The sequence below is a fragment of the Camelus dromedarius genome, chromosome X (genome assembly GCF_036321535.1).
Source record: "Camelus dromedarius isolate mCamDro1 chromosome X, mCamDro1.pat, whole genome shotgun sequence".
In the NCBI taxonomy this organism is placed as follows: domain Eukaryota; kingdom Metazoa; phylum Chordata; class Mammalia; order Artiodactyla; family Camelidae; genus Camelus; species Camelus dromedarius.
Window position 1 is genome coordinate 75,105,378 of NC_087472.1, and position 22,094 is coordinate 75,127,471.

The window sequence follows — 22,094 nt, forward strand, 5'->3', positions numbered from 1 at the left end:
GGGGATGGGGAGTTCGTGGGATGACTGGACCTGGGGGGCTGCCTGGGATTGGGGGAGTGTTCCTGGGATGTCTTAGATGAGGATCTTGGGCCTGGTAGACCCAAGGGACATTGGAATGGACTGGGATGGAGGGCTTCATTAGGCTGCGTTAAGTGAGGACCCCGGGACCGGTAGAACGGAGAGATCTCCGGCAGCCTGCGACGGTGCTGGCCCTGGCCTGGCCGCGGTGCCTTGGGGCGGGTCCGGCTTCGGGAGCTGGCGGCGGCGGCAGGTGGGACGCGCGGGGGCGGGCCGGGCGCGCGGGGTGGGGGCAGGGGCGGGGGGCGGGCCGGCGGCCGGGGCGGTCCCGCGCGGCCGCGCTGCGCAGTGACTCCGCAGCGGGCGGAGCGCCGTGGGCCGCGTCCTCGGGAGCCGTGGCGGTGGCGGCGGCGGCGGCGGCGGCAGCCTCAGCTCCTGCTCCCCGTACCGCCGGCCCCAGCGCTGTCTCCCGGGCCCCCCCGGGCCCCCGGGCCCTCGAGCCCGGTGCGCGCCCTCGCGTCCCGCCGGCCCCCTCCCCCGGCTGGGCCCGGGGGAGGGTGGCGCCGTGAGCGAGCGGGGACCGGGCTCTCTTGCCCCTTCCCCTGCCCCTGGGCCGCCAGGATGGAGGCGGGGTCGGGTCCCCCGGGCGGCCCGGGATCCGAGAGCCCCAACAGAGCGGTGGAGTACCTGCTGGAGCTGAACAACATCATCGAGAGCCAGCAGCAGCTGCTGGAGACCCAGCGGCGGCGCATCGAAGAGCTGGAGGGCCAGCTGGACCAGCTCACCCAGGAGAACCGCGACCTAAGGGAGGAGAGCCAGCTGCACCGCGGGGAGCTGCACCGGGACCCCCACGGCGCGCGGGATAGCCCGAGCCGCGAGAGCCAGTACCAGAACCTGCGCGAGACCCAGTTCCACCACCGTGAGCTGCGGGAGAGCCAGTTCCACCAGGCGGCCCGGGACGTGGGCTACGGGAACCGGGACGGCGCCTACCAGAACCGGGAGGCTGTGTATCGGGACAAGGAGCGGGACGCCTCCTACCCACTCCAGGACACTGCCGGTTACTCTGCCCGCGAGCGCGACGTGGCCCAGTGCCACCTGCACCACGAGAACCCGGCCCTGGGTCGTGAACGTGGCGGGCGGGAGGCCGGGCCAGCGCACCCGGGCCGCGAGAAGGAAGCCGGCTATTCAGCGGCGGTGGGCGTGGGGCCCCGGCCACCGCGGGAGCGGGGCCAGCTGAGCCGTGGCGCATCCAGGAGCTCCAGCCCCGGGGCCGGCGGCGGCCACAGCACCAGTACCAGCACCAGTCCGGCCACAACCCTGCAGAGAAAGTAAGAAACGCGTGTTTGTCTCTCCCGGCTCTTCCCTGCTAGTTCCTTCTCCAACTTGTATGGCTGGTAAAGTAAGAAGCCGGTGCCTGATTCCACGTCCTCCTCTCCCATCCCAACCTGTCAGGAGAAGCCGAGTCCCCCTCATGCAGCCGACACCCCTTCTCTAGCTACCCCAGAGTGGGTTGGCCGGAGGAGTGCAGGCGTGCAGGCGTGCAGGCGTGCAGGCGTCTCTTCTTTCTCAAAACCGTAGCCAGTGAGGGCCTGGAGCAGTCATCACCCCCTCCACTCTTTACCCCCTCGCTGTATCTTTGCCAGAGGATGACTTCTCATTTATTTATTTATTTATTTTGGATGTGTTGGTTGGGATTTTTATTGTCTGCGGTGGTGTCAGCTTAGAGCCCCAAGGGAAAGAAAGCCCCCCTCCTTCCTACCCCCCCCCCCCCCGCCGCCACCGGTCTCCTCTGCAGGTCCTGAGTGCAGGCCTGATCTTATCTCCTCTGGCGGCCTCAGTTCCATCCTTTCCCAGAGAGGCAGGTGGGAACCAGAATGGCTGCTGGAGGCTGAGACATCCCTCTGAGGGGAACTGCAGTACATCCTGGCCAGGGGAGCAAAGATGGAGGCCTGGCCCTTGGCTAGTTCCTCAAAGACCACCCCCTCTCCACCCTCCAGAAAAACACCACCCAATTAAAGAGCGTACCAGGAAGGGAAGTCTACAGATCTTCCCTCTTGTTGGATCAGTGCCAGTTTCTGTGCTGGGGTCTGTGTGTCTGCCTATTTGGGACAGCTTGGCAATCTAGCTTGGGTTGGTGGGGCATGGGCTGGGTCCACTTTTTCTGTGCAGATACCATGGTGAGCTGGTCAGGATAAATGTCAGGCTGAAAGAGTCAAGGGCACGCAGGCTCACAGGGCTGCCCTAAAGGCTCCTGGATTTCTTTTCTGCTGTATTGGAAAGAATACTGAAGTGGGAGTTAGGAAACCCAGGTTCCCCTTCCAGCTCTACTGCAGATTGGCTTTGTGACCTTGACTGAATCCCTTCCTCTCTCAGACCATCAGTTTCCCCGTATCTTTTTAAAAGGCAAGGTCTGCCTTGACTGCTCTTGGAAGGCCCCTCCAGCTTAGATTTGATGGTTCTGTGATTGATCCAGCTACACTACAGAGCAAGTCTGAAGTCCTCTAGCGAATGGACAGCTTTCCCCCTCCTCTCACTGCTCAGCTGGTCCTACCATGTGCCACAACCAGTGGAGTGTCTCTTGGAGGCTGGGCTGGGGGTGGGGAAGCCTTCTGCCTCAGGAAATCTGCCGGGAGCCAGCTCTCTGCAACTCCCCCGTGGTGAGGCAGCAGGCTGGGGTGCTGGGTTGAGATGGCTGGGCCCCAGGAGCAGCAGCTGCAGCTCAAGGTCTCGGCTGGGCTCCACTGCAGTGCACCCTCAGCTGAGGTTTGGTGTGGGCTGCCCCAGAGGGAGCTGGGCTCTTCTGCCCAGGTGGGGCTGCTGGGAGCACATTCCTGGAGGACTGACTGTGCAGCTTGGGGTCCCCCGCTGGAGGGAGGGTCCAGATCACCCAAGAAAGGCCCTCTCAGGAGAGGGCCAGGGTTGGGTGGGGGGCAGAGGGAGACTGGGATGGGCATGGTGGTCCTGGAACCTGGCTGCCAAAGACTTTTCTACAGTGGTCAAGCCAGTGACAGAGGAAGCAGCCTCATTATATGTGGCTCCAGGGAGCAGAACCAGGAGCAATGGGGAAAATTTGGGATAAATTAGGAAGAAATTTCCAACCTGGCTGTCTGGTGATGGATGCAGTGAGCTGCCTCAAGGGGGTTAGGGAGGGCTGGAGAAAGCATGATAGTTCCTGAATTAGCATAAAGCCTAATGAAATGGCCCAGGTCTCCCCTGAGTTCAGGATTTCATTCCCCTCAGATTCTCCATCCTGCAGACGTGGATCTGAATCTCTTGGCTGCCTAGAAGCCTGTTTGCTCTTGAGCTCTGTGCTTCTGCCATCCAGGCAGGCCTGCCTCTCAATCCTTCCTGCTTTTTGTACAACCTCCAGGCTGTTTATTGGATTTTCTTGCTTCCCAGTTCCTACTGGATTTATAAGGGGATTTAGATAGTCCTTGGAGTTTCTCCTGGCCATATATTAAATATTTGCACATCCATTATTACTTCTTTTGGTCCTCACATCAGGCCCTGTGCAGTGAGCACCAGCAACTCCATTTTAGAGATGGGGAAACTGAGGCTCCAAAAAAAAGGAAGGGACCTTGCTCAAGGTTACCCTGCCAGTTCGTAATGGAGCTGGGACTAGGACCCAAGTCCACCTGTCCTCCAGGCCTGTTATTTCTCCACTCAAGCTTTCCAGCCCCTAGGGAGTCTCTCAGCCTCAGGACCTGGCCAGGTCACAAACTGGGAGAGGCCAGGATCACCTTTGATATCTAGAGGATTTGAGCAGGAGAAGAGGGCTTAGGAGGGAGGGAGTGATGAGAGGGGGAGCTGACGGTGGGGAGGGCAGAAGGCCTTGTCTCCCTCCTTTCCACTCTCCTCTCCCTCTCTCTCGGCCAGGCATCAGGAGGGCCTGTTGATGCAATAACCATTGTTGTCACCACAGCTGCTGCAAGAGACTCCCCTGCCAGGCCTGTTCTGGGCTGTAAGGAGTGGGTGAGGAGGCTGCCTCTGGAAGCCAGGGCAGGCAGGGTGGGAGTTGAGCAGCAGAGGCTGCAGCATTATTGGGGGAGGATAGGAAGAGCTGGTAGAGGCTGGGCGCTCCTGGTCCCCAGGCTCCCTCTGCTGGAGGAAGAGGGGAGAGAGGGGCTGGGGCCCAGCTGCTGCTTGTTGAGGGGCCCCTCTGCCCAAGGACTGATTCAGTCCTCCTGGCTACCCTGTGCGTCACCACAATCCCCATTTTACAGCCAAAGAAACCGAGGGCTCGGAGGAGTGAGGCAACACACCAGAGGTCACGCTACCCGTGAGACAGACTCCCAAGCCTGTGAACTTTCCCTCTACCGCAGTTGATAGCAGCTGTCATGTCCACCCCCAGCCCTGTCATCCCCCCAGGATTCCCACATCCTCCCTTACTGTCTCTTCTGGACAGGTTCCCGGATGCCAGTATGCCTTCTGCTGTGCTCTGGGTGTGGTCTTTCTAGTGCAGCATAGAGCGCAATGGGCCGACCTCCTTCTGGCCGCTGGGCCTCTGTATGTGAGGTCTTTGCTTGCTTGCTTGTTTGTTAGCAGCGGCTGGTCTCCAGCAGTGCTCAGGTCTTTTTCCCTGGAATTGTCGCCCCCCTCCCCAACCCGCTCCCTCCAGATGATTAGAGAAGAGCTCAGTTTTTCGTTGTTGATCTTGGCCTGGCCCCCCTTGCAGTTCTGGCGCCTGGAATGATTTACAGGCATGCTGGGGGCCACTGCTGAGTCGCTCCACGCTGAAGAGAGCTGCATTTCCCACGCTTTCTGCCTGGGCCCAGCTCCGGCTCTGCCGTAGGCGGTGGTGGGCTGAAGCTGGTTTGGTGGTAACTCTCCATCCTCTGCCCCCACTGCCCCCCCCCCGCCCACCCAGCAAGCTGGCTGACTCTGGGGGACAGCAACCAGAGGGGCCAGCTGGGTGTTCTCAACAAACAGAGCAATGCGTGGTCTCCAGCAGGGCTGCTGGGCTAGCTCCTCTGATGTGCGGTGTGGTGTGCAGTGGGGTTGTTAGTGGGCTCCGCAGCGACTGAGGGCGCTGGGAGGAAGGGGGGAGGGGGAGGGAGCCCAGGTAGGGGCGCTGGGGAAGTCTGTCTCCTTTGGGGTCTTGGGCACTTTTCTGGGGTGGCAGCGGGGAGGGTTCTCCTTCTTCCCAGGAGGGAATACCATTTCTGTTCCCCCCAACTGTGTCGGGAGCATTATACTCGTGTGGGAGGCAATGATCGAATTGAATGAGAATTAGAGGATTCTTGCTTCTCTGTCTAGATCTGGGGCGAGAATGGGGCTGTTGTCATCCACAAACATTTCTTGGCTGTGTGCACAGAGCAGGAGGGGCCACCAGTCTGAGCCAATATCACGCTCTCTCTCTGCGCTTGAGAGCCCCCCACCTCCTCCCCTGGCCAGAGCCCCAGGGGGCCAGGCCTGAGCCAGTGAGGTGGGGGGGGCGGTTCTCAGGGTGGACCAGGCCACTGGTTGAGGACCTGGATGGGGGTTTAAAGGGAGTGGATATCTCCTGGTGTCCGATGGAGAGGGAGGTAGACAGAAGACTGCACCCAGGATTGCTGTCTGCTACTCTTTCATCTGTCCTGCCTCTGCCTTCTGTGGCCTCTGAATTTGCTAGGAGAATTGGAAAGGCTTGGAGCGTGAAAAAGTGGCCACGCACGTGCTGAGCCTCAGCCTTCTGTGTGCCAGGCACCATCCTATGTGGCTTTATGTAACAATCGCCAACATTTTTTTTATTGCATTTACTGCGTGCCAAGCACAGTTCTAAGTGCTTTCCATGGATTAATTCATTCACTCTCCACATGAATCCTGTGATACAGATATTAAGTCCATTTTACAGATGAGGAAGCTGAGGCCCAGAAAGGTTGGAGAACTTACCCAAGGTTACTCAGTGAATAAGTAGCATTAACTGAGAAGGAACAGGAAGGAGCCCGGGTGGCCAGGCTCCAGAGTCTGTCCGCAACTTTCTCACCCACGACCCAGTACTGCCTCTTATTTGTACAAGAGTCCTTGCCAGGTGGGTGTCCATATTATCCTCATTTTTCGGACAAGGAAATAAGGATCAGAAAGGTGCAGTGACCTGGCCGTGGTTACATAGCTGCATGGGTCCCAGAACTATCTGGCTCCTGAGCCTATGGTCCACCATTGCAGGCAGGTGGGGTGAGAAGATAAAGATACTCTGGGTGTGGCTCCAGGCTTCCCCCAGCAGAGCTCCTGGGACCACTGCTTAGTCAGGCTCCCTCTCCTGATCACCTCCTGGATTTTGACCATAGTCCCCTAATTGATGCCCTCCTGCTCTGGTTCCTCCAGTCCCCTGATGAGGTACAGTCAGGCCAAGCTTTCTGTGGGGCTCCAGTGGTTTCCCTCTGTCTCGGCCTGCAAGAGAAGGCTCAGACTATTCTGCTGGCCACACATGGGCCTCTTGGAATGTCACCTTTCTCCTCTCATCTTGATCCAGTCTCCCTCACACAGTCCGAGTTCCTGCCAGATCAGCCTGTGTGCCCCGTTGTCAGCCCACTCAGCCTCCTGAGAGCCTCTGGGTCTTTGCTCATGCTGTGCCCTTCTCCTGGGCTGCTCCATCCAGTGCCCAGGCTGAGCTCCACTGTGGTCACCTCTCCTGTGTTTGTGTGCTGGTCTATCCCTGACCCTTGAAATGAGCACTTTGGCCCTTTTTATACCTTTGTTCGTTTACATCTCATGTCCTCTCTCGTAGCTTGAGGGCTCCTTCGAATTGAGAGTTCATGGGCATATATCAAGCGCATGTGGTGTCAGTCCCTGTGCTAGGGGCCGTGGGCATGAGTGAAGGAAGGAGCTCGAAGCTTGGAAACACACAGCACAACACATAGTAGCTGCTCAATAAATATCGAGTAGTCAGATTAAGTCCTGGTGCACTAAGGGCCTGGGGTGCCTAAGGTCTTCTTCCTTCCAGGATGCCTGTGGTGAGAGATGACCCAACTCCAGAATTCTCTTGGCTTCTATATGGCTTTTTCCTCATGCTCCCTGGAGCTGTTTGGCTTCTGCTGTCTGTGTTCCTCCCACTCACAAGGCTCCCAGTTTATAGGGATGTCAGGGTAGCAGAGTCAGACGAGACTTTAGAGACATTTAGTTCAAGCTGCTCCTCGTTAACCTGTCCCTCTTGTGCCAGGGCCATGTCATACCATGGTCTTCCCCCTCAATGCAAGAGCTTCTGTTCTGAACCTGTGTTCTATCTGTGCCATCCAGTGGGAAGTTACTTATTTACCCGTCAAATCTTGATTGGGTTCTGATCCTGGGCTGGGCACGGTGTCTCGGAATCAGGTAAGTCATTTAGGGCAAGACCATTTGCTAGTTATTCTCACTTCCTTGTGATGTTGGGTCTCTCTCCAAGCATCCACGTTGAAAGCACTGACACAAGGACGCCTGTTCTCCAGTACTTAGGTGCTGAAGCTCTCTGGGCCCTTCGCATTTGGAGAAAGCGTGATGCCTTGAATGAGGACTTGGTGTAACCCTAGGCAAGTCACTTAACTTTCAGAGCCTCACTTGTCTCAAGTAGTAAAGAGGGACAGAACTGTTTTTTCTGATATGTACGGTTCCTATTGGCCATTCCCCCGTCCCAAAAAAATGTACCAGAAAGTTTCCTGGCTGCCTAGCACACCCATCAAGGTCCTGATAAGCGTGGAAAGCTAAGGGATTAAGGATGGAAAATAATATGTGAGTCTGCCCTGCCCTCTAGAGGTGGAGCGTAGCAAACAAAACAACCCAGCCAAGATCGTCGCATCGCATTTCAAAACAAAGATGACAAGCCAGGGCTACATGACAGATCAGGTTGATTCCTCTAATGTTTTAGAAGGAAATTGATCATAGTTGTCACCTGATGTGTACCACTTCACTAATATCAAATGCGTTTCTTTGTAGCTACGGATTTTTATACCTTTTTAAATTCTTGGAAAAATAAGATTGCATATCAGGGCCTTGTGATTCCTGCTGGATTCCAGGATGCAGTATACTGCATTCACCTGAATAAAACCAGTATTTTCCTCTACAGAACCGTTTTAGAATTATTCTCATTATATCTGTGATTAAAAGGTATCTAATTTCTTTCTTTCCCCAAATTTCATTATACAACTGGGAGGCATCTCACACAATGTCCATCTGATACTCTAGACAATTCATAAATAACTCATCTTATGAGAACTAAATAAGAAGACAAAAACTTGTATGATATTGTACATCAATTATACTTCAATAAAAATAAATAGAACATTGGAAAAATGACATATATGAAGTGTTCAACAGAGAATGTATGTTTACTCAGGGATAGGTATTTTTATTATTGATAACTTTGCAAAATTCTGTGCCATTGAAGGGTAGGAGGGAGAGGCCATATGGGAGTTCTCCACATACTGAGACAGAGAGATCACTACAGTGAATATTGTGCACCTGCATGAGGCAAGGATTCTGTGCTTAATATTAAACACTTCCTGGCTTCAGGGTGCTCACAGTCAGATGCAGAAGGCAAATGTAATGTGGTGTCCTGTGTGCTATGCTAAATGGGAGCATGGGGGGCCGTGGGTGGCCAAAGAAGGCACGGCTACCCAGATTGTTAGGGAAGGCTTCCTGGAGGAGGTGATGCCTGAGGCTTGGAGGATGCATAGGAGTTAGCTAGGTGACAAAGGATGGCGTGTGGATTGGTGGAAATTGGGAGCAAAAGGGAGGTGAAGACAGAGGAGACAGCATGAGCAAGTGTACAGAGGCATGGAGCCAGCAGGGTATGTGGAGGGGGGAAGGGGAACACTTCTACCAGGTCAGTACAAACTAGAGCACAAACAGGGTGGGCAGGGAGGGTCTGGAGAAGAGTCTGAAGACTTGGCCAGCCCAGATCCCAAGGACACTCGAGTAGCAGGATAAAGAGCTTTATTCTGTTGGGAATTCAGAACCAACATAGAGGTTTAAGTCAAAGGAAGAGGTGTGTATTGTAGAGAATCGGGTGACGTGTCAAGAGCCATGTTTTTGAGAGAGCCTGCTAGAGGGCAGTTTGGAAGACAGACTACAGGGCATCCAGTGATGAGGCCAATGCGACAGTCTAGATGAGAGATGATAAGGCCTGAACTTGGGTGGTGGGAGTAGACATGATCTACTGGGGGAGAAAGACAGTGACAACATACTGACAAGTGCTGTGACAGAGGAGAGTGTAGCCATTTCTGACCAATAGGGTTTTTTTTTAATTATTACTGAACAATGTGTCAATTTCTGGTGTACAGCAACCAATGGGGTTTTAATAATACCAGCTTAAAAGTCAAGAAACTTCCATCCACAGAGACCCTTAAAAATCATCCTGTGCAAACTCTTCATTTTATAGATGAGAAGACTGAGGCCCAGAGAGAGAAAGGACTTGTACAAGGCCACTCAGCGTGTGAGCAGAAGCGCTGTGACTAGACAGGTTGCTCTAGTATTAATGCCAGTGTTAATAGCATCATTCCTTAAATGTGCTATTTTATGCCTTGAAATCCTGTGAAGATTGCAGGGATCATTATCTTTGTCCCACAGATGAGAAAACGAGACCTCGAGGAGGCTGGGTGATTTGTTGGGGAGGAAGCGATAAAGAGGAGGCATCGCCCAAATAAAGGCTCTCTTGCTTCAGTGGCAGACAGACCCTCTGCTTTGGTTTAGCCCCTCAGAAATCTGATTGGCTAGATTCAGAGCTGGGGCTTATGGTTTCCTTTTCTCCACCTGGGCCCAGCCTTCTTTCTGCCCTAGAGGTCCTCATTTAATGTAACTAAGGCAGCTCAGTGGCAGTTTCTGGCCTGACAGCCAGGCCTGTCATTGCCTTTTTTCTGTTTTCATTGCAGAGGGCAGGCCTGTGTCTGTCATCACTGTGTCCCCATAGCCTTGGGCAGGGTGTCTCCAGCCTGAGTGCCTTTGTTTTGAGGCCCTGTGGTATGATACGTGAAGAATGAGCTTTGGAGATGGACAGATGTTAAGTTTGAATCTAGGCTCTGCCCCAATCCCCTAGATGACCTCAGCTCAGTCATTTCCCCTTCTCTGAGCTTTAGTTTCCTCATCCATAAAATGGGATGACAATGCCCATCTCTCAGGATTGACTAGGCTTATTTGCGTGGCATTCCCTGACAACTTGTAGGTACTCAATAAACAGTTATTTCCGGGGGAAGAAAACTGATGGCATAATTCATGATCATACCAAGGCATATGCTCTCATACCTCATTTCATAATCATGATATTACCTGGGATTCTTTAGATTTTATAGGAGATAACTCATCCACATAGCTGGATAACATATGATTACAATAAGCCAACTTAAAGGTTAACAAAACAAAAACCAAAACAAATCAAAAACAGTCATTTCCTTTTCCTTCATGAAATCTCCCATAGACAGTGACTTGAAGAATTCAGTGCCCAGCAAAGGTTCTCTTCCTCTGAAAACTGATATATTTCCTCCTTCCTCATATGAGGCTGTCATGGCTCATTGTATCTTGCTTTCTGCCTCAGCTACCAGTTAATTTGAAGTACAGCTCTAGCATCATTGATCTCTTTTTCTGAGTTCTTATTTTCTAGTTCAATTTTTATTCTTTCCTTATCTGTGTTATTGGAGTAAGGCACCTCAAATCCTTTGTGACTCAGGCAGGTATAAATAACTAATGGGGGTAAATAGTTGAATGAATGGAAGGCTAGCGAGGCTGGGCTGCTGCTGATGGGGTTTGAAGAGGACCAGAGGGTGGTGCAGGCTGGGGCAGCTGAGAAGGCATCTGTAACAGATGACTGTTACTCTATGATAAGGAGTCAAAGGGCTGGTTAGGAGGAAGTTGGTCCTTTACTAGCCGGAGTTGCTCCTGCTTGAAAAATCAGCATGGATTGGGGAACAAGACCTCACATCACCTAGAGTCATCATCCTCCCCGTTTTGTATGGACTATGTGGGAGACTAAGATCCAAAGAAAGAGGAGAGACTTATTTTTAAAAATTGAATCAAAGCAGTACATATACATAATTTTAAAAAAGCAAATATTACAGAAGGATATATATATATATATATAAAAAGCTAATGTCTCCCTGCCCTCCCACTTCCCAGCCCCCAGAGGTGACCACTTTTTCCATTTAGGGTTTCTGATGGTAACTTCATCTCTCTAAATAAATATGCTTCAATGGTTATTTCTTCATTTATCAACTTTAAACATCATCAGCTGACTTCCTCCTTCTATGACAAGTGAGAATTTAGCTTATTTACAACACCTGACTCTTTTTCTCCCCTTCCCAAACTTTAATAGTTATATTACTATTTTGGTTCCTCTATTACCTTTGTAACTTTATTAAATACTATTTATATTGTAATTTCTTATTCCATCAGCTTTCCACAGTATCTCTTGAGCACTCAGTTTGTAAGACATAGTTATTAGCGTCCTATCCTTCCCTCCATTTCTCCTCCATCTTTCCATCTTCCACTTTCTTCTGTATTCTGTTCTTTTGTATCCAGCAAGGTTGATTACATTTGCATTCTGTTCTGTAACAATATTTAGGTCTTCAGTGCTTTATCTGGACAAATTGATTTTAAAAGTTGACCACCAATACACTGTTTATGTGATTATAACTAGGTCATATTATTCATTGCAGGGCCAAATACTGTACTATAATTACCCCTCACTTCCCACAGGTTCACTGTCCCAACCTCTGTACTCCCAGGAAAATCTTCCTAGCATCAAGATCAAATGAGTTTTCCTTTCTTATGGTCTATGAGTTGCTCAAAATCATGCTGCTTTTTACTTTGTTTCATATTTGGACCAGAACTTTCCTTCTATCTGTATTTATTTATTTATTCAAACTTACTGTTGTGTGGGGTTCCTTGAAACCACAGGATAATCATAGCACATCTTTGGGGGACAGTTTATTGAAGATTTTTTAGGAGAGGGTTTTTTTTTTTAAACTTCATCAGTACTTTAGGATTTTGATCTTGGTGTTTATATGAAATTCTGAGGCCTTGATTTAAATCTTCATTGTATTGTGATTTCCTTTTAGGTGTATTGTACTAAGTGAAACTTGTCAAATAAATCTTCCTTTTAACAACTGCAAAAAAAAAAACCCACCCCTTCATACTGAAATATAATATGCATACAGAAAAACGCTCATATCACAAACAAGTGGCTTGGTCAATTTTTACAAGCCAAACATACCTATGTAACCATCACTTAGCTCAAGGTCTGTTTTTCACTCAGCCTACCTGGTACTCAGTGAGCCCTTTCAATCTGATGCACCTTGTCTTTTCTTACATAATTTCTTTGGTAGTTTCCTCCCCTTCATTTTCTGTTTTCTTTCTGGAATGTCTGTTAGTTGGAGATTGAACTTCCTGGATTGATCCTGTAGGCTGCTTACCTTTTCTGTCGTATCTTCAGTTTTATGGTATGTGGATAAGTTAATAGAAAGACTGAGTGAGATGTCTATATATCTGGGCTGGCTTGTCCACTCTCTGGCTTTATTTTAGGTGAGGCACCAGGGAGCTGGTTGTTATAAAGGGTGCCCGAAAATGCCAGAATGAAAAGCACTTTATTCTGGGAGCACCAAAATTCCATTATGTGCCCTAATTGATCCCAGAGAGTTTAATTCCTTTAGCTAGGAGTCCTCTTACATTTTCCCTAGGAGTGAATGCCAGCAGCTTGTGTTTTAAATCTGGGCGGTGGGAGGGGGCACAGGGGAGGATATCATGTACTTATCTACAGTTTATCCAACCCCCCACCCTGTTTTCAGCCCCTGATCACTCCTGCCCTCCCTTATACCTACCATATCCAAGTCTGGACTCTCTAGGCCTGTGCTGGCCCGCCCGGCTCCCTCTCCGGCTGCAACCCCCTGAGTGGTGTTGCTGGCTTTCCTTCAACTGTGAACACTCTTCTCTTTGTTTTTTTGCTCCCAGAAATTTGTTGAAATCTCTCACTCACTGATATCACCCTCTCCCATCCACTTCACTGTTGGGATTTCATACCTAATTGTATTCCTTCACGTTCGTTTTAAGTGGGGTCCTGAGAGTAGGATGGAGGGGGAAGGGGTGAGAAACATTTATGCTTGTGAGGTCCAAACTCAGGCTAAATCTGCTTTTCAAAATGGTTGTTTTGCTGTCTCAATCCAGATGGAGAATGGAAATTACTTGTAAACCCCCCAAATACCCTACCCTGTATGGCCTCATTTTGGCACGTGTTGCCTCTGGCTCCAGCCCTGTCGTGAGCATTCGTGTGGCAGCCTCACAAGCACCCCTTTTCCTCAACCTCTGCCGTCAAGAGAACCCTCAGCTGAGGAACTAGGTGGGGGTCAGAACCCTGCCCCCGCCCCCGTCCTGCCATGGCCTCCCTCAGCACCTCCCCCCATCCCCCGTGGGGGCCAGCCCCTCCACCTCTCAGGGTGCCTTCTCTGTGACATGAGAGGGTTTGGGTCTGCTGTGAGCTGGGCTTTGGCAGGATTGGGTGGGCGCTTGGAGAACCGCCCAGCCTCCTGTGTTTAGGCAGTGGGAGCAGGTGGGCCAGAGATGGGCCCCAGCGCACAGGAGGGGGCTTTGAGGCTGAGCTGAAGCTTCTGCAACAGCAGGCTGCTCTCACTGCTCCCCCTTCCGCCCACTCTCTTTCCCATCATGGCTGAACCTCCATCCTTCTGCCTCCAGCAGAGGGAAGCAAGAAGGGAGGGCTGGAGAGCCGGTTCCATTTTCCTTTTCTCTCTCTTTGTCATAGTGCTGAGGTGCTTTGGGCTGCAGTACCTCTGCCTAACCCCTTTTTGGTGCTCCCCCTTCCATCCTTGAGTGATCATCTCTTCCAGAAGCACCCCCTGAATGCTCATGGTCAGGGAGGGGGGCCTGGGGCCGCACTGTGTGGTGGGGGCAGGGGGGCAGATCGGAGCCAGGTGAAGGAGAGAGACCAAGCTCACGGGCTGCTGTGGAAGACGAAGTGCCATCTAGCTCTGGCATGACAGAAGGAAGCCACAGCTGTAGCCCTTAAAAGCATTGATTTTGGAGTCAGAAAAACCCTAGCCTCACATCTCAGCGCCACCATTTATTAGCCGTGTGACTCTAGGTAAATCACGTTGCTACTTGGAGCCTCTGTTTTCCCATCTATACAATGAGAAGAATAACTGCCTTGCGCTGCTGTTCGGAAGATAACAGGTCGTGGAGCATTGTAGGTACTTAATAAATAACCACATTATTCTTTTGGGATATTAGAAGGTGAAAGTGCTAAGGACCAAACAAAGCCCGCTTTTGTGACTGAAAGGAGCGGGAGGTTAGGAAGTCAGCATCTGACGTTGTCACTCCTTGGGCCAAGCCCCCCCGCCAGGGGCTCCCCCGCAATTATATGATGAAGTACACACTCTTGCCCGGAGTCTTTGTTGTAGTCTCTGCCTGCCTTTCTTCTCTTTAAAATAAAAATGTGAAGTGATGGTTGCCTATTTTCTGAAAAAGAAATTTTGAAAACGATAGATGAATACTTCCTTTGAAGTGTGCAGCAATGTTTATCGTCATCATCATCGTCGTCATCATCATCCCAGAACTTTTCAAGGAGTAGTGGTAATAAAAGACTATAGGAAAAGGAATCATCAGCAAAAAGATAACTGACAACCGAAACCACCATGGCCTTCATTTTGTATCCTCGCCACCATCTTGACCTTCGATGTCATGTGGATCCATTCCTGACAATGGTTACTTTATCCAACAAGGTTTCTGATTTGTCCTGTGGTTCATCTAGTGGTTCATCTCTTTAATTAACCTTTATAAGATTTTCTTGCATGTCACCATTACCTCCTCCACCTGACTGCTATACCCACCTATTTGTCATTTCTAGATCTGATTCTTGGCTCAGCTCGGCCCCTTAGAAAGGAGTCTTCCTCTCCACCTGAATTATCTTTCAAAAGGTCTTTACTTTTGCCTTTCACATCATCATGATTTAGGTGGCAATTGAACTTGGAAGGCATCTTTGCCTCTCCCCTAGTGCTTTTCAACTTCCTGGCTGTCATGAGTAGGTTTTCACACCACTTGTGGTCTAGGAAAGCTCTTGTGTGCTCCTTTGGATCACGCCACAGCCCCACTCATCTTTCTAGCCACTCTATTCCCTTCCTGACCCTGCATTCCAGTTATTCTGAACTGTCTAGGGTACCGTTGGCAAAGTGGACTTCTTTTTGGTTCCATGCCTATATTCTGGCTATTCTCTTGGGCAGGAGTACCTTTTTACCCTGCATGTCTGTTCTAGGCACTTGAAAACAGTGAACAAAACAGACAAAACCTCTGCCCTGTGGAGCTAACATTCTAATGTGTGAACGTAGGGGGCCAGGACAGAGAAGAAACAAATTAAATAAGAAGATACAACATATGTCAAATAGTAGTAAGTGCTATGGGGAAAAATAAAGCTGGACAGGAAGTGGGTGCAGAAGACCCAGTCAACCCCACCGTAGCCAGTGTTTGCACACTCATTATTAAGAAGCCTTTTCCCATTTTAGTATTTTCTAATGTTATTACGTATTCTTTGCAACCCTGATCCTTCCAACAACTTTATTAGGTTAGTGCCATTACTATCTTTATTGTATTGGTGAGCAAAGTGTGCCTTAGAGATGTAAATCACCTACTAGGAAGGGCAGAGCTAGGATTCAGACCTAGGCCCATCTGCCCCAAAGCCTGTGCTCATAACCACTAAGCCGTTGTGCCCTCAGCAAGCCTCACAACAACTCTCTGAGGTGAGAATGATTATACCTATTTTATAGTTGAGGAAACTGAGGTTCAGAGAGGGGAAGGGACTCATCCATGGTTGCACAGCAAAGAAATGGATTTGCACCCAGATCTTTCCAACACTCAAGACCAACCAACCCTGAGGCCTGGGGACCTATGGACTTGCCTGCTTCTATATATGTGCGGCCCAGGCCAGGCAAAGTACCAGTCGAGGTTGGCCTTCCCCCTTCTCATCCCACCTATAGTTCATATATGGAACCTTGAGATGTGTATGGATGCCCCAGCCCACATCTGAGCCCTGTCTGCTTTCCCTTCCCTTTGGCCACCTGTTGGGCCTAGCAGATGGTCCTGGATAAGAAGACCTCACAATTCATCCAAATAAGCTCAAGAAATATGGACAGGGAATTCTGGGTCCTGGGTACCTGGAGTGCAGCCTAGAAGGGAGGGGGCCAGAGATCCTGATGGGCATATCCCCTTGGCCCCACAGACTTCACAGAGAGGGGCCTCTAAAGTGTGGTGGCCTGTGTAGGGGCCTATGTTTCCCAGTACAGCCTATGCTATTGCAGTTTGTCTTAAGCTGGGCTCCATGCTCCTATTTTGGTTTCCTGTGCTCCGTCCTGTTTTGCAGTAGGGGTGAAGGCTGGGCGGGGCTGGTGTTCCGGGGGCCTGGGCCTTCAGGGTCTCTGGCCAGTGAAGAACAGAGCCTTCCCAGCAAGTGCTGCTGGAAGTGCAAACAGCCCCTTAGGGGCCCCTTCACAGTATTTTCTTCTTAAGTATCTCAGGATATTTATTTTCATTTCTGAGGAACTTTAAAACGATTATACACTTAATATATTCTTCCATTCGAAAATTTAGAAAAACTTGGAAAAGTAGAAGAGAAAAACATTACCCATAAGTACAACACACAAAGGCAGCTACCCTGAACATTGGCTGTATTTCCCTCGTTCTCTGAATTCTTTTCATACAGTTGAAATGATCCAGCACATACGATTTTTCTTGCTTTGTTCGTTTGAGCATTCCCCCATGTAATTGCATATTATTCAGAAGCCGTATTTTGAATAGCAGCTGATATACCATAATGTACTTAACCATCCTTTTGATGTAGGGCTTAGACGCTGGGCCCATTTTTTCCCACTGGTTTTAATCATGCTGCAGCAGGCATCTTTGTACATATAGCTTTTAGGGAACTTACAGCTTTTAGGGAACTGGCTTTGTATAGGAACAATTGTATTCAGCTTGTTTCCCTTTCTAGATGGTCCCTCTGGCTGGGTCTGATTCATACTTATAGTCGTTCATTTATTCATTCATTCCATCACCACATATTTACTCTGTACCTCTGCGGACCTGATCCTGGGAACTGGGGCACAGGCATGATTAAGACGTGGCTTCAGACCGCCAGGAGGTCCTGTCTGTAGGGAGAATCGGGCATGGAGATGGACACTTTTGAAACAGTTTGATCAGGGCTGGGATGGAGCGAGAAAAGGATCCTGTCGGAGAACAGAGGAGGGGCCCCTCATCCAGCTTAGGGACATTAAGATAAGCTTCCTGGAGGAGGTCTTGCCTAAATGAGTCATGGAGGATGAATAAGAGTTGGCTGGAATAAGAAGGGGGAACTTCCTGTTAAACACAATGAACTGAATAAACTTATTTATCTCTGCTGCTTCCCCAGTCCCACTGAAATATAAGTAGAGGAATAAAAAAGGTAGAAACTCAAGGTCTGGGATGCCGACCAGAAGTAAATGATTCCAGCCAGAGATGCTTAGGAATGAGAGGTACCTGAAGGGAGAGGAATCTGAAGCAGAGAAGGTAGGATGAGGCGTGGAACTGAAAACAGGGAGAATATTGAAAGTCTGTGAAAAGGAGGGAAGGATATAGCTCAGTGGTAGAGCACATGCTTAGCATGCATGAGGTCCTGGGTTCAATCCCCATTACCTCCATTAAAAAAAAAAGTCTATGAAGAGATCCTCTTAGTCCCTCCCCAACCCCATTCAGTCAGTGACACCCCCCTGCCCCGCCCCTGCCGGCTCCATCTGCAGATGGAGGTTGATGTTTTGGAGAAATTGAAGTTAAGAGGCTCCAGGGTTGGGGACACCAGGCACAGTGGAGGATGGGGATGAAACAGGGCTGCAGGCAAAGGGATTTGCATCCTAAACCCATGAGAACCGCAACCTCCTTCCACTTTGCTACTTCCAGGACACCAAAGTCAGGAGCACACGAGAGAGCAAAGGATTCTTCTCTGGGAAAACTGAAAGGCCCCAGCAAAAGGCCTCCAAAAGATGGCATTTGGGAGTCTTCCAACAAAAGAACAGGCTTTCAGCCCAGTAACTCTGTAGTGAAGCCCAACACCTGGCAAGCACCATCTACACACAGAGCTTCCCATCAGCTTGTTAGTATCATGGCAACTGATCACCAGGGATCACCAGCCAAAGACCCTTAAGATAGGTGTATTTCATTTTTATAAATTAAACCTCGATATGACTAACTTTAAAAAAAAAAAGCCTTAGGTAGCCAGAGATCATCAGATAGTACAAGGCTATTTGAGGAAGACTATCAACCTGTAAGAATGACCCCAAAAGCAAACAAACAAACATTAAAAAAAAAAAACTTGGAAGGAACAGAGGTAATGGAGGGAGAAGAAAAAAACCTGGGAAATTAAAGATAGAGCCAAAATAAAGATTTCAGCAGAAGGATTAGAAAAGAGAAGGCGAGGAAATACCCTAGCAAGCAGAATGACAAGATGAAGAGATGGACAACCGAAGAGAAAAGTTGAGAATGTTGGGGGATCAGTTGAGGGACTCCAACATCCAACAAATGGGAGTTCCAGAAATAGAGAATGGAAGAAACAGTAGGATGGAAAGGATCAAAGACGAAAAATAAGAATGTGTCCCAGAACTGAAGGAATGAAAATCCCACCGGGTAGCCAGCAAAATAATTGATAAAAAGACCCCCACCAACATATGCCACTGTGCAATAACAGGATACCAGGGAGAAAGAGAGGATCCTAAACACTTGCAGAGAAAAAACGTAATATACAAAGGCTCAAGAAAAAGAAGGGCATTTGAACTTCTCAACAGCAACACCGGAAGCTAGGAGACAATGGAGAAGTGTTCTCAAAATTCTGAGGGAACATAATTTCCAACCTAGAAGCCTCTACTCAGTTGAATGGTGAATCAAAGGTGAGAGTGTAATAAAGACATTTTTATACACAGGCTATCTGAAGATTTTATGTCCTATGCCTCCTTTCTCAGGAAGCACTGGAGAATGCTCCAGCAAAATGTGGACATAAACTCAGAAAAAAGGCTGAGACTATTTACAATAGTGAAGACATGGAAGCAACCTAAATGTCTGTCGACAGATGAATGGATAAAGAAGATGTGGTACACACACACACACACACACACACACACACACACACACAGTGGAATACTGCTCAACCATATAAAAGAATAAAATAATGCCATTTGCTGCAACATGGATGGACCTAGAGATGATCATGCTAAGGGAAGTCAGACAGAAAAAGATAAATATCATATGATATCACTTATATGTGAAATCTAAAAAAATGACACAAATGAACTTATTTCCAAAATAGAAACAGGCTCATAGACATAAAAAACAAACTTATGGTTACCAGGGGGGCAAGGAGGGGAGAGATAAATTGGAAGTTTGGAATTGGCAGACACTAGATACTATATATAAAATAGATAAACAACAAGGTCCTAGTGTATAGCACAGGGAACTATACTCAATATCCTGTAATAAACCATAATGGAAAAGAATATGAAAAAGAATATATATAGATGTATAACTGAATCACTATGCTGTACACCAGAAACTAACACAACATTGTAAATCAACTATACTTCAATAAAAAGAAAAAGAAAAAAGACTGAGGAATCTAGGAAATAGGAAATCTAACACAAAAGAGAGATGAAGGGAATCCCAGAGTGATGGAGAAGGAAGCAGATCTTAGGGCAACCTTGTGCAGGGATGGAGAGCAACCAGTCTGGATGGCAGCAAGGACCAAGTCTCGAAGGAAGAGAAAAATCTGATGGATTACCTGATGTGTCAGAACATATTGAGAGGAGAATTGTACTTCTCACAGAGTTTGGGGAGAATCGATCATTTATATGAAGAAAACTAAGCAAGCAAGCAAGCAAAAAAAAAAAAAAAAAAAAAGTCATCAACACCAGGGAAAAGAAACAGTCGTATGGGGAGGGAAATGCAATTATAGCATATGATGTGATTTATTCATTATTAATATTGGTGCAATCTTAATAATGTAAGCCACCAATACTGATTTAACCAAAAGTTTGTGCTGTAACTATAGTGGTAGAACAAGAGGAAGGGATGTGTGCAGCTGCATAAGAGCTGGGGCCGGAGGTAGTAGTGTGTGTAGGAGAGCCCTGTCCTCTCCCTGCATGGTAGGAATTCAGTGCATGATATCCAGAACTGAAAAAAGAAATCAAGAAATAGAAGTATGCAGGTGTTCTTTTAAAATGAGGAGGTAAATACCCCAAAAAGCAATTAAAAGACTTGGAAACAGTTTGTCTCTGAGAGTGAGAGGTGAGGAGGGGAGAGTGAGCAATTTGTATTTTTGGTTTTAATCCTTGCGGTGCTGTGTGACTTGAAAACCTGTATATGTGTATTACGTTGGTAAAAGAAAAAAATTTAAGAATGCACAGGGTGGGAGGATATAGATCTGTGGTAGAGTGTGGGCTTAACATGCATGAGGTCCTGGGTTCAATCCCCAGTACCTCCATTAAAAATAAATAAGTAAACCTAATTACCAATCCCTCCAAAAAAAACCCCACAAAAAATAAAATAAAATAGTTGCTTAAATTAAAAAATATATACATTTAAAAATATTTTTAAAAAGGACACACAAGAAAAAAATTTCAAAACTGGATTAGCAAATATGAGCCTATGCCTTAGAAATATGAAAATGACTGCAAAAAAAAAAGTGCTGAAAAGGAAAGTTTTTTAAATTTGTCATTGTATTATTTTTATTTTGGCAGGAAGGGAGGTAGTTAGGTTTATTTATTTTTAGAGGAAGTACTGGGGATTGAACCCAGGACCTTGTGCATACTAAGCATGTGCTCTACCACTGAACTATCTCTCCCCCCAGGAAAGTTTTATTTTTAAGATCCTTTCACAATTTGACTTGTTAAACTATTTCACATATCACTTTAATAAAATTTTAAATAATTGTAAAAAACATGAAGAGGAGCAAGCATGTTCCAGGTAGCAAATATCAGATGTGCCAAGAAAGTAGATGAGAGGGTGGATTGAGATTTCAAGCTTCAGAGAGTTGGGTTTGACTGGCACAGAGGTTGGTGGGGAAGTTACCAAGTGTTTGAAAGCAGCAGAACCACATCAACTGATTTACACCTGAGGGATGTTCCTTTAGCAGCCACTGTGGAAGGGGGTTGGCCATTGAAGAGACTTGGAGTTAGACAAGTTGATGTTTGGGAGATGAGGTGCCTGGCTGCCCCAGGGCTGGTTCTCAGCTTTTGTAGAGACTTGATGACCCCTGGGCCAGGGTGCCCACCTCCTTCTCCTCAGGACACTTCTGGGAGGAGCCCTGTGCACAGTTGCTCTTCAGGTCTCCCTGAAAATAAAATATACTTCCATTCGTGTCCTGTCTCCTTTCTGTTGGACACCTGATTTTGTAGACCTGTTGCTCAAATCCTGGCTTGAGGGCCAGTCTCTCTTTTTCAGGTAGCTTTGCATATCTCGTTCCTAATGCATCTTTTGTTTATTAGTTTAGCTCTCAGAGGACAACCTTGTTTATCTAATTCCAGGTTCTTGGGGGAGAGGCATCTTGTTTCCCCAGGTACTGTTTATAGCTGGCTTGGAGGATCACAAAGAGAGGCAGGAAATCCAGTCAGGAGGTGAGAGCAGAAACCCCAATATGGCAACTCAAAGGCCGCCATTCTTTTCAATTATTCCACCCTGTTGTCCCCACAAGTCCCCCAAAGATTAAAAAACTGTTGGTGTTTTGCCATTTATTCTTTCATCTGCGAGATTGCTCCTTGCACCTGGAAGCAGCAACATTGAAATCCGTGGTTGGATTACATGCCTGAGGTTTTGGTCCAGAAATTATGGTCTCTTTACTCATAGGCTTCAGTCAATTAGTTACTGTTTATTGAACATTACTCTTGAGGATGGGAATTGGCGTAACCAAGCCATTTCAGAGCCCTCGGGTCCTAAGTGGCCTTCGATTAGGGGATGGCTATGGGAGTAGCAAGAGGAATTGATCTCTTCTCCTGACATGGATTGACAAAGGGTGGCCTGGTGCCCTGGGTCTTTGCTTCTTCCTGTAGACAGCTGAACCCAGTTGATAAAAGAGAGAGACTTTGGGATTCTGAAGAAACTAAATATTGTAGGGCCTGAAGATTGGA

At 48.4% G+C, this 22,094-nt stretch overlaps 1 protein-coding gene across 2 annotated transcripts in view; it reads left to right on the forward strand.

Annotated features, from left to right (window-relative positions):
- Positions 1-554: 554 nt before the first annotated feature.
- IQSEC2 (IQ motif and Sec7 domain ArfGEF 2) overlaps positions 555-22,094 on the forward strand; it is a 75,880-nt gene continuing 54,340 nt past the window's right edge. For both annotated transcript variants that reach the window (XM_031445144.2, XM_064483134.1), the window contains exon 1: positions 555-1,346. In XM_031445144.2, coding sequence (XP_031301004.2) covers positions 640-1,346 — 707 coding nt within the window. In that variant the 5' untranslated portion in view covers positions 555-639. The remainder of the gene's footprint in view (positions 1,347-22,094) is intronic.